At 45.5% G+C, this 19,984-nt stretch overlaps 1 protein-coding gene across 1 annotated transcript in view; it reads left to right on the forward strand.

The window, feature by feature from the left end:
- Positions 1 to 19,984, forward strand: part of SHROOM3 (shroom family member 3) — a 291,226-nt gene that overhangs the window by 90,932 nt on the left and 180,310 nt on the right. The window contains exon 2 of the mRNA XM_045079903.1: positions 13,393 to 13,547. Within this exon, the coding sequence (XP_044935838.1) occupies positions 13,393 to 13,547 (155 nt within the window). The remainder of the gene's footprint in view (positions 1 to 13,392; positions 13,548 to 19,984) is intronic.

The raw sequence follows: 19,984 nt of genomic DNA on the forward strand, positions 1-19,984 counted from the left end.
ATACTGTCTTTTCATGAATACATACAGCAGAGTCAGTCTAGTAAATGAAAACATTATGACAGAAACAAACAGGGCAAACAGTCTTTCTCAGAAACGTGGAACAGCCACGCTAAGATGCCCAAAATTATGTGAGGCATGGAGTGAAATATAAATAAATCCCTCTATGTTTAAAGAAACGCTCAAGTCTTCAATGTGAATGGAGCAGAAGGAGGGAACTGCGGCCCGCCTGGGATCCAGCTAGCCTTGGCCTCTTGTTTTCCGAAGAGAATTCCTCTTTGAAGTTGAGTGGCGTTCACTGGGATGGGGCCCTTGACGCCTGCGGGGGCTCAGGGATTCCCTGAGAGGGAAAGCAAAGACTCACGGACATGGGCTCACACACTCACGCAGACCCAAACCCCAGGAACCGGAATGTTTGGCCCTTGGGATTCCCAGGGCTCCTCCACACAGTCAGGGGGACTCTGAGAAACTGGTGTGAGGCTAGAACAACCTCACAAGACTCTTTCTGAGACGGGAGAGCCCCATAGCTGACTTACAGAATTCAAATATCAGAAACTCAAAGGACTCCACTTGGTGTCGTTCTCCCTTGTCTGTCAGTGGTGTTTGCTGGACTTGCTCCTCCTTCAGGGCCTTGAAATAGGGGTTGGGCAGAGGAAGAAGTGGGAGAAAAGTAGGGGGTCTCTATGAAGGTGCTCATTCTACTGCATGCAGCGAGGGGTGGAGGACTGAGTGTGTAGACCTCTCTACCCGCTCCCCCCTGTAGATGATGATGGTGATGATGATGCTGTTGAGTAACGCTAATGTTTGTGGACCCCTAACTCTGTGTCAGGAATTGTGATAAGCTTTCTATTCATTGTCGTTTACGTTGTTACATAAGCTCTCTGTTCGTTGTCTCCATAATTCTCAAAGGTAGGGGCTATTATTCTCACCTTCTCTGTTTTTCAAAAAAGGAAACTGAGTCTTGGAGGAAAGGAATAAGTTGCATAAGACCACGTAGCTAGTACGTTGCTAGGAAGTAAGGGTAGGCAGGATAACACACCCCACCGCACCCAGATGTCTGCATCCTAATCCTTGGAACCTGTGACTCTACCACATGGCACAGGAGAATTAAGGTTGTGCATGGAATTAAGGTTGCTAATCAGCTGACCTTGAGACTGAAGAAATTTTCCGAGATTATCTAGGTGGGCCCAGTGTAATCCTCAGACTATCTCCTAAATGAAAGCGGAAGGCAGGAGGGACAGTGTCAGAGCCGTGCCCTGTGAGGAAGTCTCCCCGGCTTCCAAGATGGAGGAGAGGCGTCATGAGCCAAGGACTGGGAGTGGCCTCTAGAAGCCAGAAAAGGCAGGAAAATGGATTCTCTCCTAGACAGAACAAAGCTCTGATAACACCAGGTGTTATCCTGGTGAGATCCATTTTGGACTTCTGACCTCGGAAACTGCAAGATAAGAATTTGTGCTGCTCTAAGCCACTGAGCAGTAATCGGAAACTAATACGGTGATAAAGCTGAGGTCTGAAGTCTGGCTCTGCTGGTGGGGCGCTTACCAGCAGCCTCCCAGTGCAGAGCTACGGTGAGCCACAGGAGCAGGGATTAGCACAGGCCCGCTGGGAGAGAACCGGCCCCTCTGCTTCGCAGCTGCACCGGAAAGGCCCCGCGCCTGAGAAGCCTGGAGAAACACCATACAGACCATGAACACCTCAGATACGGCAGACTTTCTAAGCCCGTTGAATAAAAGAACGGTGGGGCGGGCTAGGGGCAGGGCGAGAAAGTTCTCGTCCAAACACCCAACCCTGCGACCTTGGCGTCTCCTCATTTATGTTCATTCTTCAAACACGCGTTGAGTATCTGCTCAGAGTAGGCCTTGCATTAGGTGTAGAGAATGTCAGAACAAGGAAGTCGTGCCAGGTCCTTCACACAGGTAACAATCTTGCGGGGGACACAGTCACGTACACAGACCGTTACCTTTCAGTGGGGTAGCACTGAGACAGCGTACATGGGGAAGCACAGGGAAGGCACGAGACCGGTTTCGGGGGTTCAGGCATGGCTCCCTGGGGAAGGGGATCACTGAACTATGTCTTGAAAGATGACTTGGAGGGATGTGGGTGGTTAAGGGCTGGAGAGGAGACAGCTACCTGTGGAAAGTTCTGGAGGCATCTAGAACATGGCTTTCCCAGAAGCTGTACACACATTCGCTATGGTGGAAGGGGAAGACTGGGCAAAAATGAGGCAAGAAAGGCAGGCAGGGACCAGAAGGTTAAGAGCGTGGATGCTGAACTCGGGAATTTGGGTCATCCTAAGAGTAATGTGGAGCCGCAGTAGGGTTTTCCATCGGAAAGTGCTATAGTCAGACTTGCTACAGTTTGGCCTCTCTGATGGCCTGTGGAGGAACGACAGTGGATCCAGTGACCAGGCAGGCACTACACATCTGTGAGGACGAGCAGCCAAGAAGTCACTGCAGAGCTCCGGCCCACGGTCTCTGCTTCCCTGACAGGCAGCTGTGCAAAAAAGACCTCACTGAGGTCTGTGAAGACACCTTACTGAATACTGACCCAGAATCCCTTTACTTGGATGAACCTGAGCAAGTATAAATACTAAAACTCTGTAAAAAAGCTTAGAACTCTGTCTTTTCCAGGTATGGCTTCCTTTCCTAGCCTTAATCCACATGATAATGACTCCCAGGGCTGAGCCGGAACACATTGCCTTCAGCTCCCTCACTGTATGGGGGACCCTCCTGTGTCGGGCTTTAGGCCCAGGTTCACTGCTCAATTCGAAAATGAGTGAACTCTCTCTTTACTTCTTCCATCCCCGACCTGGGGTCTACCTCTAGATTCAGGCCTCAGAATTTCTCTGCTCAGGGCCCCATCTCTTGGAATCACTGAACACACTCCTCTTCAAATATGTGGTTCCCCACTCTTCTGCTTTCCAGGTTGCCTACTTTTTCTAGCATCCATTCTTCACAGCCATTCTTATTTTACACGCTGCCGTTTCTCTAAAACAGGCCCTCTTTCTTTTATCTCTGCTTCTATTAGACCCTTTTTTGATTAGTAAACCTTCTGCCAAGTTGTCTGTCCACTTGTTTATAATAGTCTTTCAGTTTATCCCAGTTCAAGAGGAATTTTCTCGGGCGCCTGGGTGGCTTAGTGGGTTAAGCCGCTGCCTTCGGCTCAGGTCATGATCTCAGGGTCCTGGGATCGAGTCCCACATCGGGCTATCTGCTCAGCAGGGAGCCTGCTTCCTCTTCTCTCTCTGCCTGCCTCTCTGCCTACTTGTGATCTCTGTCTGTCAAATAAATAAATAAAATCTTTAAAAAAAAAAAAGAGGAATTTTCTCATTTCTGAAGCTTAATATACATCAAAATTATCCACTCTGTAATACAAAAAATAAGGACTCTCAGGCATGCATATATTTGGAAAAGATGTGCCACGAAATAAAGGGAGAAAAATAAGCTAGAGGATGCATCCGTGATCCAGGCGTGTTCCTGGACACATCTTACCCAAATTATCCAGAATGTCACTGTTGCTGGGTGGGATCTTTATTTAGGGATCTGAGCACCATATGCAACTTATCTCTGCACAACTTGTTTGTTTTATTTTCTATTTTCCATCACTGGCAAGACGATATTTGTTTCAGTCAGAGGAGACTAGATCATGCTTCAGTAACAACCCCCAAATCTCGGCTCGACCCAGAGGTTAATTCCTTGTTTGTTCTACAAACTCATGGCTCATCTGAGTTACTCAGGGACCCTTGCTGGCCGAGCAGTTACTGTCTCAAACACCATCAGTCACTATGTCAAAGGGAAAGGAAACTGGTGGGTCTCTGCTCTCTGCCTGGATGTGACACGTTTCTTCTGTCAAAACACATTGACCAGCGGCGCCTGGGTGGCTTAGTCGGTTAAGTGCCAGCCTTTGACTTGTGTCGTGATTCCAGGGTTGGAGCCCCAGGTGGACTCCCTGCTCAGCGGGGAGTCTCCCTCTGCTGCTCCCCCTGCTTGTGTTCCCTCTCTTGCTCTATTGTAAACAAACAAACAAACAAACAAATAATCTTTAAAGAAAAAAACAAAACAAAACACATTGACCAGAAATGGTTACATGTTTCCACTCAACTGCAAGGACCTGCCTAGGACTCAGAGAAAGAAGCATCTTCACCTGTGGCCAAGAGGGAGAGCAGGGAAAACCGATCCAAGAGCTTTAATGACCTTCACTGTGCTCCTTGGGCGTTTGGCTCGTGAGAGTGGTAAGCCAAACACACCGTAATTTAACAGCACAGGTTGCTACCTTTTTAGACCTCTTACTAGCAGTAGATGTGCTGTCTTCTCCAGTGGTAGATTTCAATACCATCATCCCCAGTGCCCTGCAATGATTTCCTGTTTTTATGTTATTACCCTATGACTTTTCTAACCAAGCATGTTGCCTTTTTGTTTTTGTTACCAAGAAGCTGAGAGCCAAAACTACACTACACTATACTTCGGGTGACTCTTCTTATCTGCAAACAGTTGTGTTCGATTATATGTGGTTTTAAAATAGAACAAACGACTATGAAAATAAGTGTATTCAACCTTACTTTTTAAGAAATTTAAGTTGCTATGGCAACCATGCGCTAGTCCTCTGAATGAAGAATTAATTATGTTGATTTATTTGGTACTAATTTTCTCACAAAATTTTAAGATTGTACAATGTTTGAGCCTTTATACTCTGCCCCTTTGGAAAGATAGTTAACTATATTTGCGTTTTATTTTATATCGTGCCCCTTTGGAAAGATGTTCTAGTTAAGTCTGCAGTAGATTTGCATTTTATTTGCCTGTTGTATTGGTCGTTTGCAGCCTCACATCCATCCAGACTGACAAAGACGCTGATACAGCGGCAGGAGACAGGGACAGGTGCTAACTGCTTGCGTGCAACCTTGTTATATAGCTGTTCTCTTCACTCATGAGTAGTTTTGACTTATGAAGACTTTACCTCCCTACGAGACCTTGGGGTAACTGTGGAGACCTGAATGATGGATACCCAGACCGTGAGAATCCCCATGTGTGGAAGACATTTCTTTCTTTCTTTCTTTCTTTTTTTTTTTTATTTGACAGACAGAGATCACAAGTAGGCAGAGAGGCAGGCAGAGGGAGAGAGAGGAGGAAGCAGGCTCCGGGCTGAGCAGAGAGCCCGATGTGGGGCCTGATCCCAGGACCCTGGGATCATGACCCAAGCTGAAGGCAGAGGCTTTAACCCACTGAGCCACCCAGGCACCCCTTACCCTTAGCTTTTATTTTATTATTATTTTTTCCTTTTTTGCTTAGATCTCTTCAGCTTTTTTTTTTATTATTCTTTTGTATTTATAAGGAGTTTCCTCAAATATTTTGTAAGATGAGGCAGGATATATATAAACAAACAGAAATAAACACTGACAACTCCACTTTTTCATTACCCCTAAACTTGTTCTTTTTGGAATTGGCCACATTGTGGGGGATAAATCTGTGAGCTTTCCTTCAGGCACCAATGAAAGTTGAGTGGCTGAGGTAACCTTCACTGAAGCCTGACTTCTATCCTACCTCGGAGATAATTTTCTTCCACCCAGTGAACCAGAGAGCAGTAAGTCAAGACTTTCGGACACAGCTTGGCTTTCTGGGGCCACAGCTCATTAGGATGGTCTATAGCATGTCACTGGGTAACTTCCTGCCCCGGAAACGTCCCTCCAAAGGAAGGACAGTCTTCTATTTCACTTATAAATCAAGTTAACTCCTATTCTTTGACTTTAAGAAAATAACCTCTCGCTTCCTCCTGGCACATTTCTTTCCCTTGGTCTCTGTCGCTACTCACACATGATTCTCGTGGTGGGAAGAGTCAGAAAAGTATTAAACTTCTTAAATAAAACTACCAAACCCTGTAATTCAGGAAACACACTTTTACGGAGCCCTTGCGATGTGTAAGGAAGCTTCTGTGTGTTTGTCCGCGGGATCCTCACACTAACTCTGTGTGGTGGGTCTGCTTGTTCTCATATTTAGGCTGAAGAAATGGATGCTCAGAGATCATGTGTATCTTGCCCAAGATCACCCAGTATTAGAAGAGAGATTCATGTCATGTCCGTCCAACTACAGAAAGCTCAGTCTTTGCAGACTACACTGCCCTACCTCCACCTCTCTTAAGCCTTCCATCGAGGTTATGAACTTTGAAAGGGAAATAACAGACTTCCTATTTTGAGAATAACAAAAGAAAGTGATTATATAACTTTAATAGTAAGTGTTGTATATGTATCCCAATTTAAAATAAAATCATGAAATTTTCCCTGTTGATCATTTAAATGTGAGAAACACCCATTTCTCTTTCTTTCCTTCGTTCGTTCTTTCTTTCTTTCTTAAACTCTGTTTGTCAAAGATAGAAAGAGACAGGCAGGCAGAGGAAGGAGCAGGCTCCCCGCTGATCAAGGAGTCTGATGAGGGACTTGATCTCGCAATCCTGGGATCATGACCTGAGCCAAAGGCAGACACTTAACCAACCGACTGAGCCACCCAGGCATCTCTGTATTTCCATTTATAAGCACTGTATTATCGTATATGCCCAGCAAACGATATTACACATATTTTATACATGAGAGACTCCTCTGGGGCCCTGCAGTTAAAAAGGGCCAGAGTCGGGATCCGAACACAGGATTTCTGACTCCTAATCTAGGGTTCTTTCTTCTGCTACAAAATACTCCATTTTGTGAGGCAAAAAAGGAATTTCCAGTGGTATAACCTTAATGCTTTGGGGTCAAATGAGAAGCTGATAGGGGAATGGAGGGCTCACATCTGTACCTTCATGTCACTCAGTACAACTCACGGAAATGTTTGTTTTGTTGAAAGTCTAGCAGTTAAAGTGTGATCATGGGTTCCAAGGAATGCGTGTTAGTTTCCTAGGACCTAAGGGCCAGATTCCATTCCTGGGTGGAACTTTTATTGATTTGACTTTATTCCATTATTCCCAATTGACATATAGTTTAAAACCAAGAAGGCCCACCAGGCTGTGAGTGACGATAATCCCCAGTGAATAAAAAGCAACACTCAAATGCTTTGCTTTAGAGATCCTTAATCTGTTTTTTTATCTGCTTATCATTCTGCATTTTACTTATTGCTTTAATACAGTTTTTGTACTTAGGGAGAACCTATTTCTCCTCCGAACACCAACTGCACAAAACAGCCAACCCCCTGTCCCACTGTATTAACTGCGAATTATTCAGTCACCTCTTCCTCCCACACTTGTCCCTTGCTGTTACCCAGGAATGAGAGTAGTCAGGGAAGGAAAAAGGAAAAAAAAATCTTTCAATATTTTAGACAGTAGAATGCAAGAGAACTCCAGTCGTGGGACACTTGTACGGGGTGAGCTCAGGGTTACAACTCCAGACGCAACTGTGCGAACGTGGAAGTCCTTCCGTGCTCAGTCTCCCGTGGGAAGGTCCTCTCCCTGCCCCCGCAGCGGGCTCTGCCAGCTTATTCTCCCGGGGAAGCTGTGACCTCCGCTGAGCCCAGCTCATATAATAGCTTCAGAGCTCTTAGCATCTCCGAAAGAGAAGGGTCAGAACGCAGAAGTACTGGGTGTCGGATTTCTTGGGCACTTGAAGGGTTTAACAGACAAGAAAAGTGCTAGTTTAGGGACAAAGATCCGGGGGGATTCTTGGAGGCAGCAGGGGGAGCGTGAGGGCTCTCCAGTCAGAATCTTGAATTCCAGACCCAGCTCCGCTCTTTTCCGACTTTGCAGCCTTGAACAAGGAAGCCATCCGACTCTGAGCATTCGTGTTCACATTTCTATGAAAAGGAGATTCTAATACTTTACTGAGTCTTTGTGACTTTTAAGGTAGGAGGTCGAGAGGTAAGGGAGCCCAATGCAGCAGGTCCTCGGTGCACAGATGGGGAGGACTTTGGTTTCTACCCTGAGCGTGACAAGGAGAGTCCTGCTAAGAGGTGTGACCTGATCTCATCGAAACTGTAGCAGGGTCCCTAGGTCACTGCCTCAGCGTGCTTGTAGTTATGGTAAAGCGGAACCAATGACGTAAGGTGGAAAACAGGGCTGGGGAAGCAGAGGCACAGGGCATGTGACTGTGGAGGGCACGAGCCCCGGAGAAGCAGAACATAGGACCAAGCCACAAACGGTTAGTGCTGCTTTTCTTCATTTAGACTGGGCTGGAGGGATTGAGGGAGGGGGGGGGAGAAGGGCCTGGCCTCCTGCCCCCCACGCCCCACAGCCTGCTGCCAGTCTCCCGCTCCCAGCTCCATGCCGATCCTTAGGTTTGAACGCATTTCCATCAGGGCATGCCCCGTCTAGCATCCAGTTTCTCTCTTTAAAAGTCAGCTTCCTTGTTCAACAGATCTTTGTCAATCACCTATCATGTGAAGGCGCTCTGTTAGGAGCTAAATTTACAGCAACCTAAAAGATTATAAACATTTCAGGGCGCCTGGGTGGCTCCGTCATTAAACATCTGCCTTCGGCTCAGGTCATGATCCAAGGATGCTGGGATTGAGCCCTGCATCAGGCTCCCTGCTCAGTGGGGAGGCTGCTTCTCCCTCTCCCACTCCCCCTGCTTGTGTTCCCTCTTTCCCTGTGTCTCTCTCTGTCAAATAAACAAATAAAATCTTTTAAAAAAAGATTAGAAATAGTTCAAAAGCCAATCCCTCACAGGCTCATCAAAGAAAAATCAATGCAGTCCTATAGGGGTGGATACACTTAGGAACTGAGAAGGAAAAATGTATGCTAACTTTCTGGGGGTCTACTTGCCTTCTCCCAAGTTTGTTAGCTTAGGGATTTCCCACCAGCTGGACACGGTGTATTATCTGAAGTCATTTGCCTTGTTGACAATCACATTCTTGGAATAAGTAAATTCTCTGCAGGTGATATTGGACAAACAATGCCAGTGACCTCTTTAGCCGCTCAAGTATTGGTCCAAAGGTTTCAAATAATAAGCTTCATTTTTCATTCAGTCTTGTTGACAGACAGTATCAGCAGGGCTCAGAGTTGGAAGAAGTATAATCCTCTTTGAGGAATAGTTCAGGAAAATGATTGTTAAGCCTTTTGTAAATATTTCTCTAAAGTCGTAATAGTGATTTCAGATAAACTGTGTGAATAATTGACATAAACTTAAGATTTTTGCATATCGTGAGCCTCGGAATGTTGAAGTCAATTATGTCATTGCCAGCACATCCGCCAAAGTACCTCAATATCTCAATTTATCGTCTGTGATAGTAAGTGGAGACAACCATACAGATTAAGGTAACTCACAACTGGTTTTAGCCAACAGTCCCAACTTTCTTGGCAACCACGTTTATTACCGGAGTGGTCGACAGGGTATCAGCAGACGGTAATGCTACCAGACAGGAAGTTGGCCAAAAGGTTAGAAAGAGCAAAGGAGGAAGAGGGGCATGTGGGGGTCCTGTGTGTCCACAAACCGATAGAGCAAGCCCTTAATCTGGTTAGCTACAAAGGTTGACCAGGCGTCTACACTTCCTGTCCTGCTGGGTCAGTTCAGGCCTCACCTGGGCCTTCCATTCTACCTTTTCGAGTACAGGCCCTGGATGTATCCTAGCACAGAGCAAACTTCCCATGGCTCCTCTGATTCCCTAGAAATTACCTGACCTCCCGGAGAGAGTTATGGATGAATTCAAGCACCCTAAGAAAACAAGAAATCCAGCCTTGTTTTCATTATCAAAGCTCTCTGACCTACCTCAGTGCAATGTGTATGCTGTTTAATATAAAGGCATGAAATAAATTAAGAATGCATTAGAATAGAAGCTCAATAAGGGAGAGAATATAGTTGGTTTCCCTCATTGACAGTTATCCAGTCCTAGAACAGTGCCTGACTCGTGGTAGATGCTCAAAAAAATTTTGTGGGTAAATAAAAAAGTGAGTATGTTCACCAAGCTTCTGATCTCAAGGAGTTTAAAACCTAGAAGAAGGCAGAGGTCATCATCAGAAATCTCCCCAGCAAAGGCAATGATTTGGGGTTGTTTTAAGACAGGTAGAAGAGAGAGAAAGAGCAAGTCTGTCTGGGTTGATGAGAAGTTTTGTGATGAAGGAGGGGTCTTTTGGGGGAAAAGAAGAAGAGGAAAAGAGAAGTGGAAAATACAGAATGGGGTCTTATGTAAAAGATCAGTGTTTGATTTTTTTTTTTTTTTAAGATTTTATTTGTTTATTTGACAGAGAGATCCCAAGTAGGCAGAGAGGCAGGCAGAGAGAGAGGAAGAAGCAGGCTCCCCGCTGAGCAGAGAGCCCGATGTGGGGCTTGATCCCAGGACCCTGAGATCATGACCTGAGCTGAAGGCAGAGGCTTAACCCACTGAGCCATTCAGGTGCCCCCAGTGTTTGATTTCAAAGACCTAAAAGTCATCTCTGGTAATAATTAAAAGTCCAAGACATCAGGAACCAGGAAGAAAAGAACATGAAGAAATTTGAGAAATCAAAATATAGGAGCATTAAGATACAGTAGGTGCCCAACTAATGTTTGGTAAACAAATACCACTTCAAAAAGTTATCCCAGCCCCTACTTTTTTCAACTTTATAAATAACTATATCAATCGACTTTTTAAATGTAAACATTTTGAGCCTCAAAGTTCTGTTCGAAGTGAAGAGATTATGAGAAACTGCAGATACAAAGGATTATCGGAGTGGTTGGTGGGAACAGTGAACAACAGTGAAACTCTAGGGCATTCAGCATAATGTTTGCTTTCACGTAAATCTGTCATGAGACAGATACAACATAAAATATACAAGTGAGCTTTCTTGTCTTTTTTTATATAAAAAATCTTTTTTTATATATATAAGAAACCATTCATTTCTGAGGCCTTGACTCATTCTCATTTTGTTGAAAATGTCGGCAAATAATGCAGAGAGGGTTCCGTTCTGCAGACTAACTGGGGCAGGACCATGTCTGTAGTTCTCTTCATTGAACACGCAGACCTAGCTCCACACCTGGCACTCAGTAGATGCTCCCCAAATACATGCCGATGAACCAGTATTTCTGGGGGGTTCTATGTGCAGAGCTCTGGGAGGTAAAGACGACACAAGATGGAGTCATGGCTCTCAGCTCGGACGAGTTTGGAGCCCAGCCCAGGGGTGGGTGGACGGCGGGCCGGGAGCAGGCGCAGACAGACACAGCTCTGCTGGAAGACGGCATGGAAGTAGAATCAACATAGTACCCCAGTTGGATGTCATGTCTCAACTTATGTGTTATATTATTATCGGATTCTGTAAAAATGGGGAAAATTGTATTACTTCTTAAAGTACAGATTGCAGGGGTGAGAGGATGGGGTGGCCTTCATGAGAAGTCTGGAAAAGCTTAAAAGACACCAGTAGAAATTGGAGGTAACTTTCCCCAATTACATGCCATGTGCCAGGCTGAAGCACGTCCCTTGCTTACTCAGTAGACAATGAGCTCAGTCCTCCAACGATCTCTGTGGAAAGCTCTGTTTTCTAACAGAAGAGGAAACTAAGGAACAATGAGGTTAAAGGAAGTCATCCAGCCAGTGACAGAACAACACGGTCTGATTCCAGAGCACCAGCTCTTAACCACACTGGCATCCTGGGGGTTGGATAAATGGTCCAAGGTGCTACAGGTGTGGGAGCAACCCAGGTAGAAGGAGACCCCGAGCTGTGGGGGTAGGGGCCCTGTGGTTAGACGGTGCCCAGTGTGTTTGGGGAATATTTATAGAAGGTTGGCAGGGAACATCAGTAGGATGAGAAGGGGAGAAAGGCAGGAGGAAGTCATCAGTAGGGAATGGCCAAGTACCATGTTACATTCACACCAAGATGTTATGGTAGAATAGTTAATGAATGGGAAGACCTTCATGACATATGATTTATGAAAGCGGTAGCTATCATGTTCTAAATCTTACCAGAGGCCAGGAACTGTGTCACCCAGTTCATGTGGTGTATCTCATTCATCCCCACAGCAGCTCTATGGGGCAGGCATGATTGTCCTTCATCTATTAGCACGGATGACGAGTCTGAAGCTTAGATCGCGTACTTGACTTCCCCTTACTCATGTTCTCTGTGTCACTCCTCAAACTTGGAACCACCGATTAAGTAAAATAGAAGCTAGCAAGGGCCAAACTTACAGATTCATTATAGGAATTTGGTCCATTTTATATATTTTAAGATCTATTGAAGGTTTTTGAAAATGTGAGCAATTCTAGTGTGTAATTATTGAGAAAAGAGAAAATATGGCTCAGGTTTTGTTCTTGTGATTTTTGCTTTTGTTTTATTTTTTCCCTTTTTATTCTCATTTATCATCATTGACATTCCACAAGCATCCATCGGCATAGGACAGCTGGACCGAGGATTATTTTGTTCTGTTGGTTTCCAAAACACATCATCAACTTCTAATATACTGTAATCAGTTATTTGTTTGTTACATTTAGATTGCTTTGCCACTGCTGCCCTACGCACCAGAAGAGCAAGGGTTCCTTACTTAAAGCCTTAGCACCTAGAACAATTTGTGGTGTGAAGCAAGTATCGAATCACTTTGTTGAATGAATTATAGTTTTTCAGTAGACCTAATTTTTTATAGCAGTTTCAGGTTCACAGCAAAGTTGAGTGGAGTAGAGAAAGTGCCCATATGTCGCCTGACTCCCCTCCCTTGGGTAGAGTCCTCCATTACCAATATCCCCCACTGGAGTAGAACATCTGTTACAGTCAAGGAAACTACACTGACTCATCATTATACCCCAGAGCCCATAGTTTACATGAGGGTTCTCTCTTGGTGTTACACAGTCTATGGTATAATGTCCCACATCTAGCCTTCTCCTCTCACACAGTGTAGTCTCACTGCCCTAGACTTATTCATCCCTCTCTCCCTCCAGCCCGGGTGGCCACTGATCTCTCTGTTTCCATAGTTTCTCCTTCCAGGAATGTCACGTAGCTGGACTTAGGCTGTACGTAGCCTTTCACATTAGCTTCTTTCGCTTAGGAATATGCCTTTAAGATTCCTCCGTGTCTTTCTGTGGCTTGAAAACTCATTTCCTTTTAGTGCTGAATAATACTGCATTGTCTAGATATACCAAAGTCTTCTTATCCAGTGAATTATAATTTTAGACCAAAAACTGAGACAAGAAGATCTCAACTTGTAAAGTCATTAAACAGTTGTTCTGAGTGGACTTTGGAAGTTGGAGCCATGAAGGGCGGGTGGTGAGCGGAATGGCATAGAGTGTCGTGGATGGAAAGTGAGATCCTTCACCCCTTCAGCTAATGATTCTGAGCACCCTCTGAGGACAGGCAGGGTGCTGGGTGCTTGATGGTATGGAAAACAGGAGGCAGTCCCTACCTCCTCCCCACCATACCCTCGGGTTGGCTGCCAGTGGGCGTGGTCATAACCGGTCCGTCGGGCTCTGCAGAAGTCCAGCGGGGCCTGGAGCAGCTTACCCAGGGCTCTTTCCTCTCTCTGAGCAGATCGAAGAAGGGGGCAAAGCGGACTTGGTGAGCTCCAGACTGCGGGCCGGGGACGAGGTGGTGCACATCAACGAGGTTGTGCTGAGCAGCTCCAGGAGGGAGGCCGTTTCCTTGGTGAAAGGATCCTACAAGACCCTCAGGCTGGTGGTACGCAGGTAGGCTGTGCCGTGCCTCCACTCTCCCTCCGACACCAGCCCCCACCCAGCTCCATGTCCTGGGAAGAGCTGGGATCGGTAGCTTGTTCTTTAAATCTCCGTGCGTGATCCTTCTGCCTCCGTGCTGCCCTGCCCTGGTTTTTCCCTTATCCTTCCTGTGGCATGTGAGGAGGAGGTTGAGCGAAGACGTTTCAGACACCACTTTCTTTTGAAACGCTGGCTTTTCCAGCAGGTTTTGGGCTTGGCACAGCTCTACCTCACGGTACTTTCTAAATTTCTGGGTGTAATGAAAAGCGATTGATCCCAGATGTGGTCAGAGCTCTGTGAAGCCTTGTCTCCTTGTGGAACTAGAGGAAGCCGTTGGCTTGGGGCTTTAGGTGGCATTCCACTAGCCTCACCTACACCGCAGCCGTCATCCAAACAAGCCAGTTCCTTCTTTTGTTTGCTTTGTCTTGTTTTCCTGGTGGTAACCCTGGTGGCTCTTGGAAAAGGTTTGGGTTGTGATTGGGTATAATGCCTTAAGTGGCTGATGTCCTACTCCTGGAGAAACCTGCATCCTGGCAGAGGAAATTATTTATAAAAAGGGTAAAGGAGTTAAAAACCATTTTTTTAGCACTGTTACAAACCAAGCACTGCTCCGGTATTTTCCATATGCTAGCTCATTTAAGCTCCCAAGAATCTGGAGAGATAGCGATCACTGTCCCCACTCACAGACAAGAGGCTGCCGAAATGGCTGAAGGTAGCAGAGCTGGTAAGTGGAAGGACCAGAAGAGAATGTAGATAAGCTCGGTTCTGCTTCATCCGCCACTTGAGAGTCATTACCTTGACTTACTAAGCCCTAGGCCTGCACAATTTTCTTATTTAGATATTTCCTCATTAATCAAGTTTTGGCTGCCTTACATGGCAACTAAATGTTACAACATTTGAGAATGTTCACGTTGGCCAGAACTCTAGAAGTCATCCGTCAAGCCATGCCATTTTCAGGATGTGAAAATAGCGTGATCTTTTCATCACTCATAAGAAACTCTTATGGGACCAGTCACTCCTACATTCATGCATTCCTCCAACTTTCCAGAGTGAGCCCTTGCTGAGGGGACCAGCAGCTCCTCCCAACCACAAAAACACAGCCCTGGGTGTGGGCTTACCGCGTCCCCAGGCTCTAGAGACTCTCCTGAGTGCTGCACTGTGTCTGGCTTGTCTTCAGGGCCATCTAGCCACACACTGCTTCTCTGGTGGTCAGGGATGGAGAGTGGCTTGAAACAGAGTTCGATCGGGCCCAGGCCCAGAGCTGATCTCATTCCAGGGCTGTCTAGCTGAGTGACCTTGGGCAACTTACCTAACCTCACTGAAGATTTCTTTTCCTCATCTTTAAATATCTACTTTACAGGGTGATTGAAAAGATGAAATGAAATCTTGTACATCCTCCTGGTAGCTAATTGGTAACAATAGGAGCTGCTGCTCTTGATGTATTATCCACCAGCTCTAGGCACCGGCCCATTCCTTATGGGCCACGATTTGACTAGAGCCAACGGTCGTCCCAAACACAGTGGCTGATTTCTCAAGCAGGTGTGTAGGAAGTCACAGAACTACGAGGCCTAGTCCATGTGTCCAAAAGAGTGCTGAAGTTTACGGACTCGCTTTGGCGTTGGCACCCAAAGCCCAACTTTAGAACACTGGCATTTATCTGTTGGCGGTGGGAGAGTGGAGTCTGTACTCTCGATTTGTTTGGATGGGACTCTAATGGTAGATTAGCTTCTGGAGAGGACACCTCTGTTTCTGGCTATGACGAGTAGTCATGCTGGCCTTCTGTCCTGCCTTCCAGTTGATGATGGCATAAGATCTGAATCACTCCTAGCAGAACAGGAGACAGTCCCGAGGTGGAAATCTGGCCTTGTCGTTTGCAAGTTGTGTGACCTTGGACCTCTCTAAGCCTCAATTTTTTCATTTATAAAATAGAAATAATAACTCTTGCCACAAAAGGGCATTATGTGGATTTAATGAACAAAGAATAAGGACATAGTAGATGTGCAATATTTGATCATTATTATTCTGGATTGGGTTAGAGGGGCACGTGGCAACATGGAGGAGTATTGCCATAGGGCCAAAAATGCTGATGGCCTGGCTATCAAGAGATGCTCCTCACCACCACGACCGCCCCCCCCCCATTCCTTTGGTAAATTTACTACCATTAAGGGGCTGGTCACCAAGCTTACTGGTACAGAACTGATCAGGACAGTACCCAGGAGCTCATGAAATTTAGGAATGTTCACTTACATTACCCAAACCCACAAAAAAATCGAAGGATACGGTGCCATAATGTCAATGTATGCACTCATTTTGAAAAAGATGACTCTGAATGGAACAGGTATCCCAAGTGGTCCAAGAATCAGTGTACCTTACCTGACAGGAAAGCTAAGTAAGAAGTCTGACCATGGGCGCCTGGGTGGCTCAGTGGGTTAAGCCGCTGCCTTCGGCTCAGGTCATGATCTCAGGGTCCTGGGATCGAGTCCCGCATCGGGCTCTCTGCTCAGCAGGGAGCCTGCTTCCTCCTCTCTCTCTCTCTGCCTGCCTCTCTGTCTACTTGTGATCTCTCTCTGTCAAATAAATAAATAAAATCTTTAAAAAAAAAAAAAAAAAAAAAAAGAAGTCTGACCATAATGAGGTCAGGTTGTGCTCGGTGACCTCCTTCAGAGGGAAGGGAGTGGGGCTGAGGCCCCACTCTGATGGCCAGATGGCCCAGTTTCCACTAGGGACACGTCTGCCGGGTGGCCCAGGTGCTCTGGTGAGTGGGGACCCTTTCCCCTCCTGATGGCAGAGAATCCTGCTGCCTAAGCCACACTCTCCAGTCTTGTTTCTTCCCTGTGTGGGCCCCCCCACCCCGCACCAAATCCCCTTTCTGATTGACATATTCTTTCTTTAGATATGCTAATGTGATTGATAAGGTTATTGAAGAGTCCTTGCTGTTCCTGCTTTTGGTGTGGGAAACATTTTGCCTCTAAGATGCCTTTTGAATATGTCTTATCTCATCTATTATGTGTTGATTTTTATAGTGGAACTCTCGGAGTTTGAGGAAAAGGCACCGACTGGGAGATGGGGATTATAAACTTGCCTTGGTAGACAGGGATGGACATTCCTCCCTGACCTTTCAGAGAACTGGGTCGCAAGCCCCTTTGCTCTGGATTAATCTGGCTTTGTATTGAATAGAGCTGTCGTTTTCTTGAGAAGTCTTGTCTTTCTACCTAGGTGCACGTCAGGTCCTGAGATTTCTTTTCCTTCTACTTTTTTTTGTTTGTTTGTTTGTTTGTTTGTTTGACAGAAAGAGAGAGACAGCAGGGGGAGTGGGACTAGGTCCCAGGACCCTGGGATCAAGACCTGAGCTGAAGGCAGATGCTTAACGACTGAACCACCCAGGTGCCCCTCACTTCCTCCTACTTATTCATGATAGAGCGACTTGTGTATTTCATTCATTCATCTTCTTTTTTTCTCTAAGTGATCTCTGTACTTTTTTTAAAAAAGTTTGAGGTGACTTTTTGGAAACTTAACTGGAGAGTCTGTTTTCCAGAGAAATCATTTGTGTAGTGAAAATTCAGCAGCTCTAGGTGAACCTGCCTCCCCCCACCCACCCCATAAAGTTAGTTTTGGGAGGGTGAGGGCAGCACTGTGCATCCATCATTAGAAATGCCAAGAACGTAGAGCAGAGAAGTATTTGTATAAGTTTTGAGGGTCTCTTACCCAGTGACCAAAAACAATCAAAAGTAGAAACACCTTCTTTAAAGGCAACAGTGACAAGAGAAATGCAGAGTGTCAAGTGAGCTGTGGGTCAAAGACCTGACAAGATCTGCTGACCCGTGAAGAAGGGAGAGCTGAGTCCTCCAGGAAGAGGGAGTGAAGGGGCAGCGTGCACACTGCGGGAGCAGAGAATGTGTTGGATGTTGGATGCTGGTATACGAAGAGGAAGTGTCTACCGTTAGTGATGGATAAATGGAGAAGAATGATAAAATAAGAAGTGGCCAAAGAAAAGACCTTCCAAAAGGAAAACGAACATCTTCCAGGTAAAGGAAACTTGAACGAGGAAAATCTTTGTGGAATGCAAGGATGGTACAACGGATTTACATCAAGAAAGCAGACATGTACACAATTAAGAGTCAATACTCCAAACTCTCTCTAACATTAGTAGAGACTTTATCTGGCAGCTCCGTGTGAAATATAAGTCTTAGATGCAAGTAACTGTTAAAATGGAAACAAAGGAAAAGGTCTTTATCATCCTGAGGGTGATGCCAGGTGCTTTTAACACAGGGACTACTCCCTGTTGTTCGCAAATAACCTCAAATTTAAATGAAAAAAAAAAAAAAAAAGAAGAAGAAGAAGAAGTGACAATTTCACTTCAATATAGACTGTTGGGGTTAATTTCTGGGTGTTCATCTAAACTCCTGTTCTTGGGGCGCCTGGGTGGTTCAGTGGTTTAAGCCTCTGCCTTCGGCTCAGGTCATGATCTCAGGGTCCTGGGATTGAGCCCCGCATCGGGCTCTCTGCTCAGCGGGGAGCCTGCTTCCTCCTCTCTCTCTCTGCCTGCTGCTCTGCCTACTTGTGATCTCTGTCTGTCAAGTACATAAATAAAATCTTTAAAAAATAAATAGATAAATAAACTCCTGTTCTTGCCCTGAGCTAGGACTTTGATGTCGATCTTGAGCTGGGTAATCAGAGGGACATTGAGACGGGTGGAGCTGTAATCCCAATTCTGCTCACCCCCACAACCCTCATTTTTCTTGGCAAATCCAACCTCCCGACATTTGGCATCAAGGTGTTATTTTTGCCCAGAATCATCCTATTGCTAAACTTGGTATCAATGATTTGTTGGCCTGTGTAGCTAAGAAAAATTCTGGGTTGTATTTCATGGTGTTTTGTCTTTGTTTTGCAAGACTCATCATATAGGCCCCCTGCAGCCACACCAAAGTCAGATTCCATTCTTTTGGGGAGAGACTGACGCATGAGGTGGTGATGCTTGTCTCTCCACCTTCTTGGCCAGTTCATCTAAACTCCTGTTCTTGGGGTGCCTGGGTGGTTCACTGGGTTAAGCCTCTGCCTTCAGCTCAGGTCTGGCCAAGAAGACTGATGGCTTTAGTACTAGCTCGGCGACCCGGGGCAGGTCATTCAATCTATCTGAGGACTGTGAGAATTAAACGAGAAATTCATATGTACAGCATGGTGATGAGCTCTCCTAAAAATATAATGCATATTTGTTAAGTAAGTCACCTCTTGTGAGAAGTCTACTTTCATCTCTAGAACACAGCGTACGATTGGAGGGCCCAGTTGACAAGAGGACTGTGGGTGGGAAATGGTCTTTCTGGGCCATATTCCAATTCAGAACATTAAGCAGAGGGTGTTGGAAAGTGAGTCCCTTTTTAGAATGAAATCTTACTCCTAAAGCTTCCCAGCATTTGTGCAAATTTGATATATCATTTCCCTTTCCCATTCATTTGTTCTGAGTTGACAGTGTTGGAAGGGAATGTGTATTTTTTTTTTTTTTTTTTTTTGACTGACAATATGTGTGTGAGAGAGAAGCAGGAGCTGATCACATTTCCTGGGAAAAGAGACTGAAGAGAAAGGAGGGGTGATTAGTGAAGTCATTAGTAATTAGTAAGCATCCGTCCAACACACGTGTAGTGGGGCCGAAGTGAGCCTCTAGGTTTTGTCCCTTTCTGGTCTGTGGCTCTGTCTGGAGGAGGAAATGAGAGTCCTGCGTCCATAGACGGGGAGTGACTTGCTCAAGGCCAAGTGCTCGTAGCCTAAGTGAGAAGCTCGTTCTCTGAGAACACAGGGCTTGGGCCTCTTAGCACTTCAAGTCATGAACTAATGTTTCTACTCACTGCCTCCTCCGTTTAGAAATATTTGTGATGCTAAAAAAACAAAAACAAAAACAAAAACAAGAAAACCCCAAAACTAGAAAGACCCCATAAATTGATTTTTAACTCATCCAGGGGAAATTATTAAATGAAGAAGTGATTCCCACTGACCTTGAACCTCCCTTGGGGGTTCACAGTACATGCCTGTCCCTGCTTTGTGCCTCCAGCTGACCTGAGGTTCCTCATCAGCCTCTGGAAATAAAACTATTTGTTGCTTTATGTTTGTTTCCTCCCTCTAACAAAAAGAACAATGAAATTAAGTTAACCTCCACCCTCGGGCCCCACACCCCCACAAAAAACCCATCCCATATATCTGAGGGTTGGCAGAACGGTTCTTTTTATAAACGGCGAGATGACATTATTGGAATGGAATGGGGGGGTGGCTCACCCTTTGCCACTGTGACTTTGTTATGTCTAGGTTGAGTTGTGACATCAGTGATGTCAAAAGAAGTATTTGGTAATGAACAGAATGCATTTTAAGGCCCTTTTAAAGGATGTGAAATTAGTGCTATTAACTTTTAATTTTTAAAAAAG

Source organism: Mustela putorius, unplaced genomic scaffold (assembly GCF_011764305.1).
Source record: "Mustela putorius furo isolate JIRA1106 unplaced genomic scaffold, ASM1176430v1.1 tig00000430_pilon_pilon_pilon, whole genome shotgun sequence".
Lineage (NCBI taxonomy): Eukaryota > Metazoa > Chordata > Mammalia > Carnivora > Mustelidae > Mustela > Mustela putorius.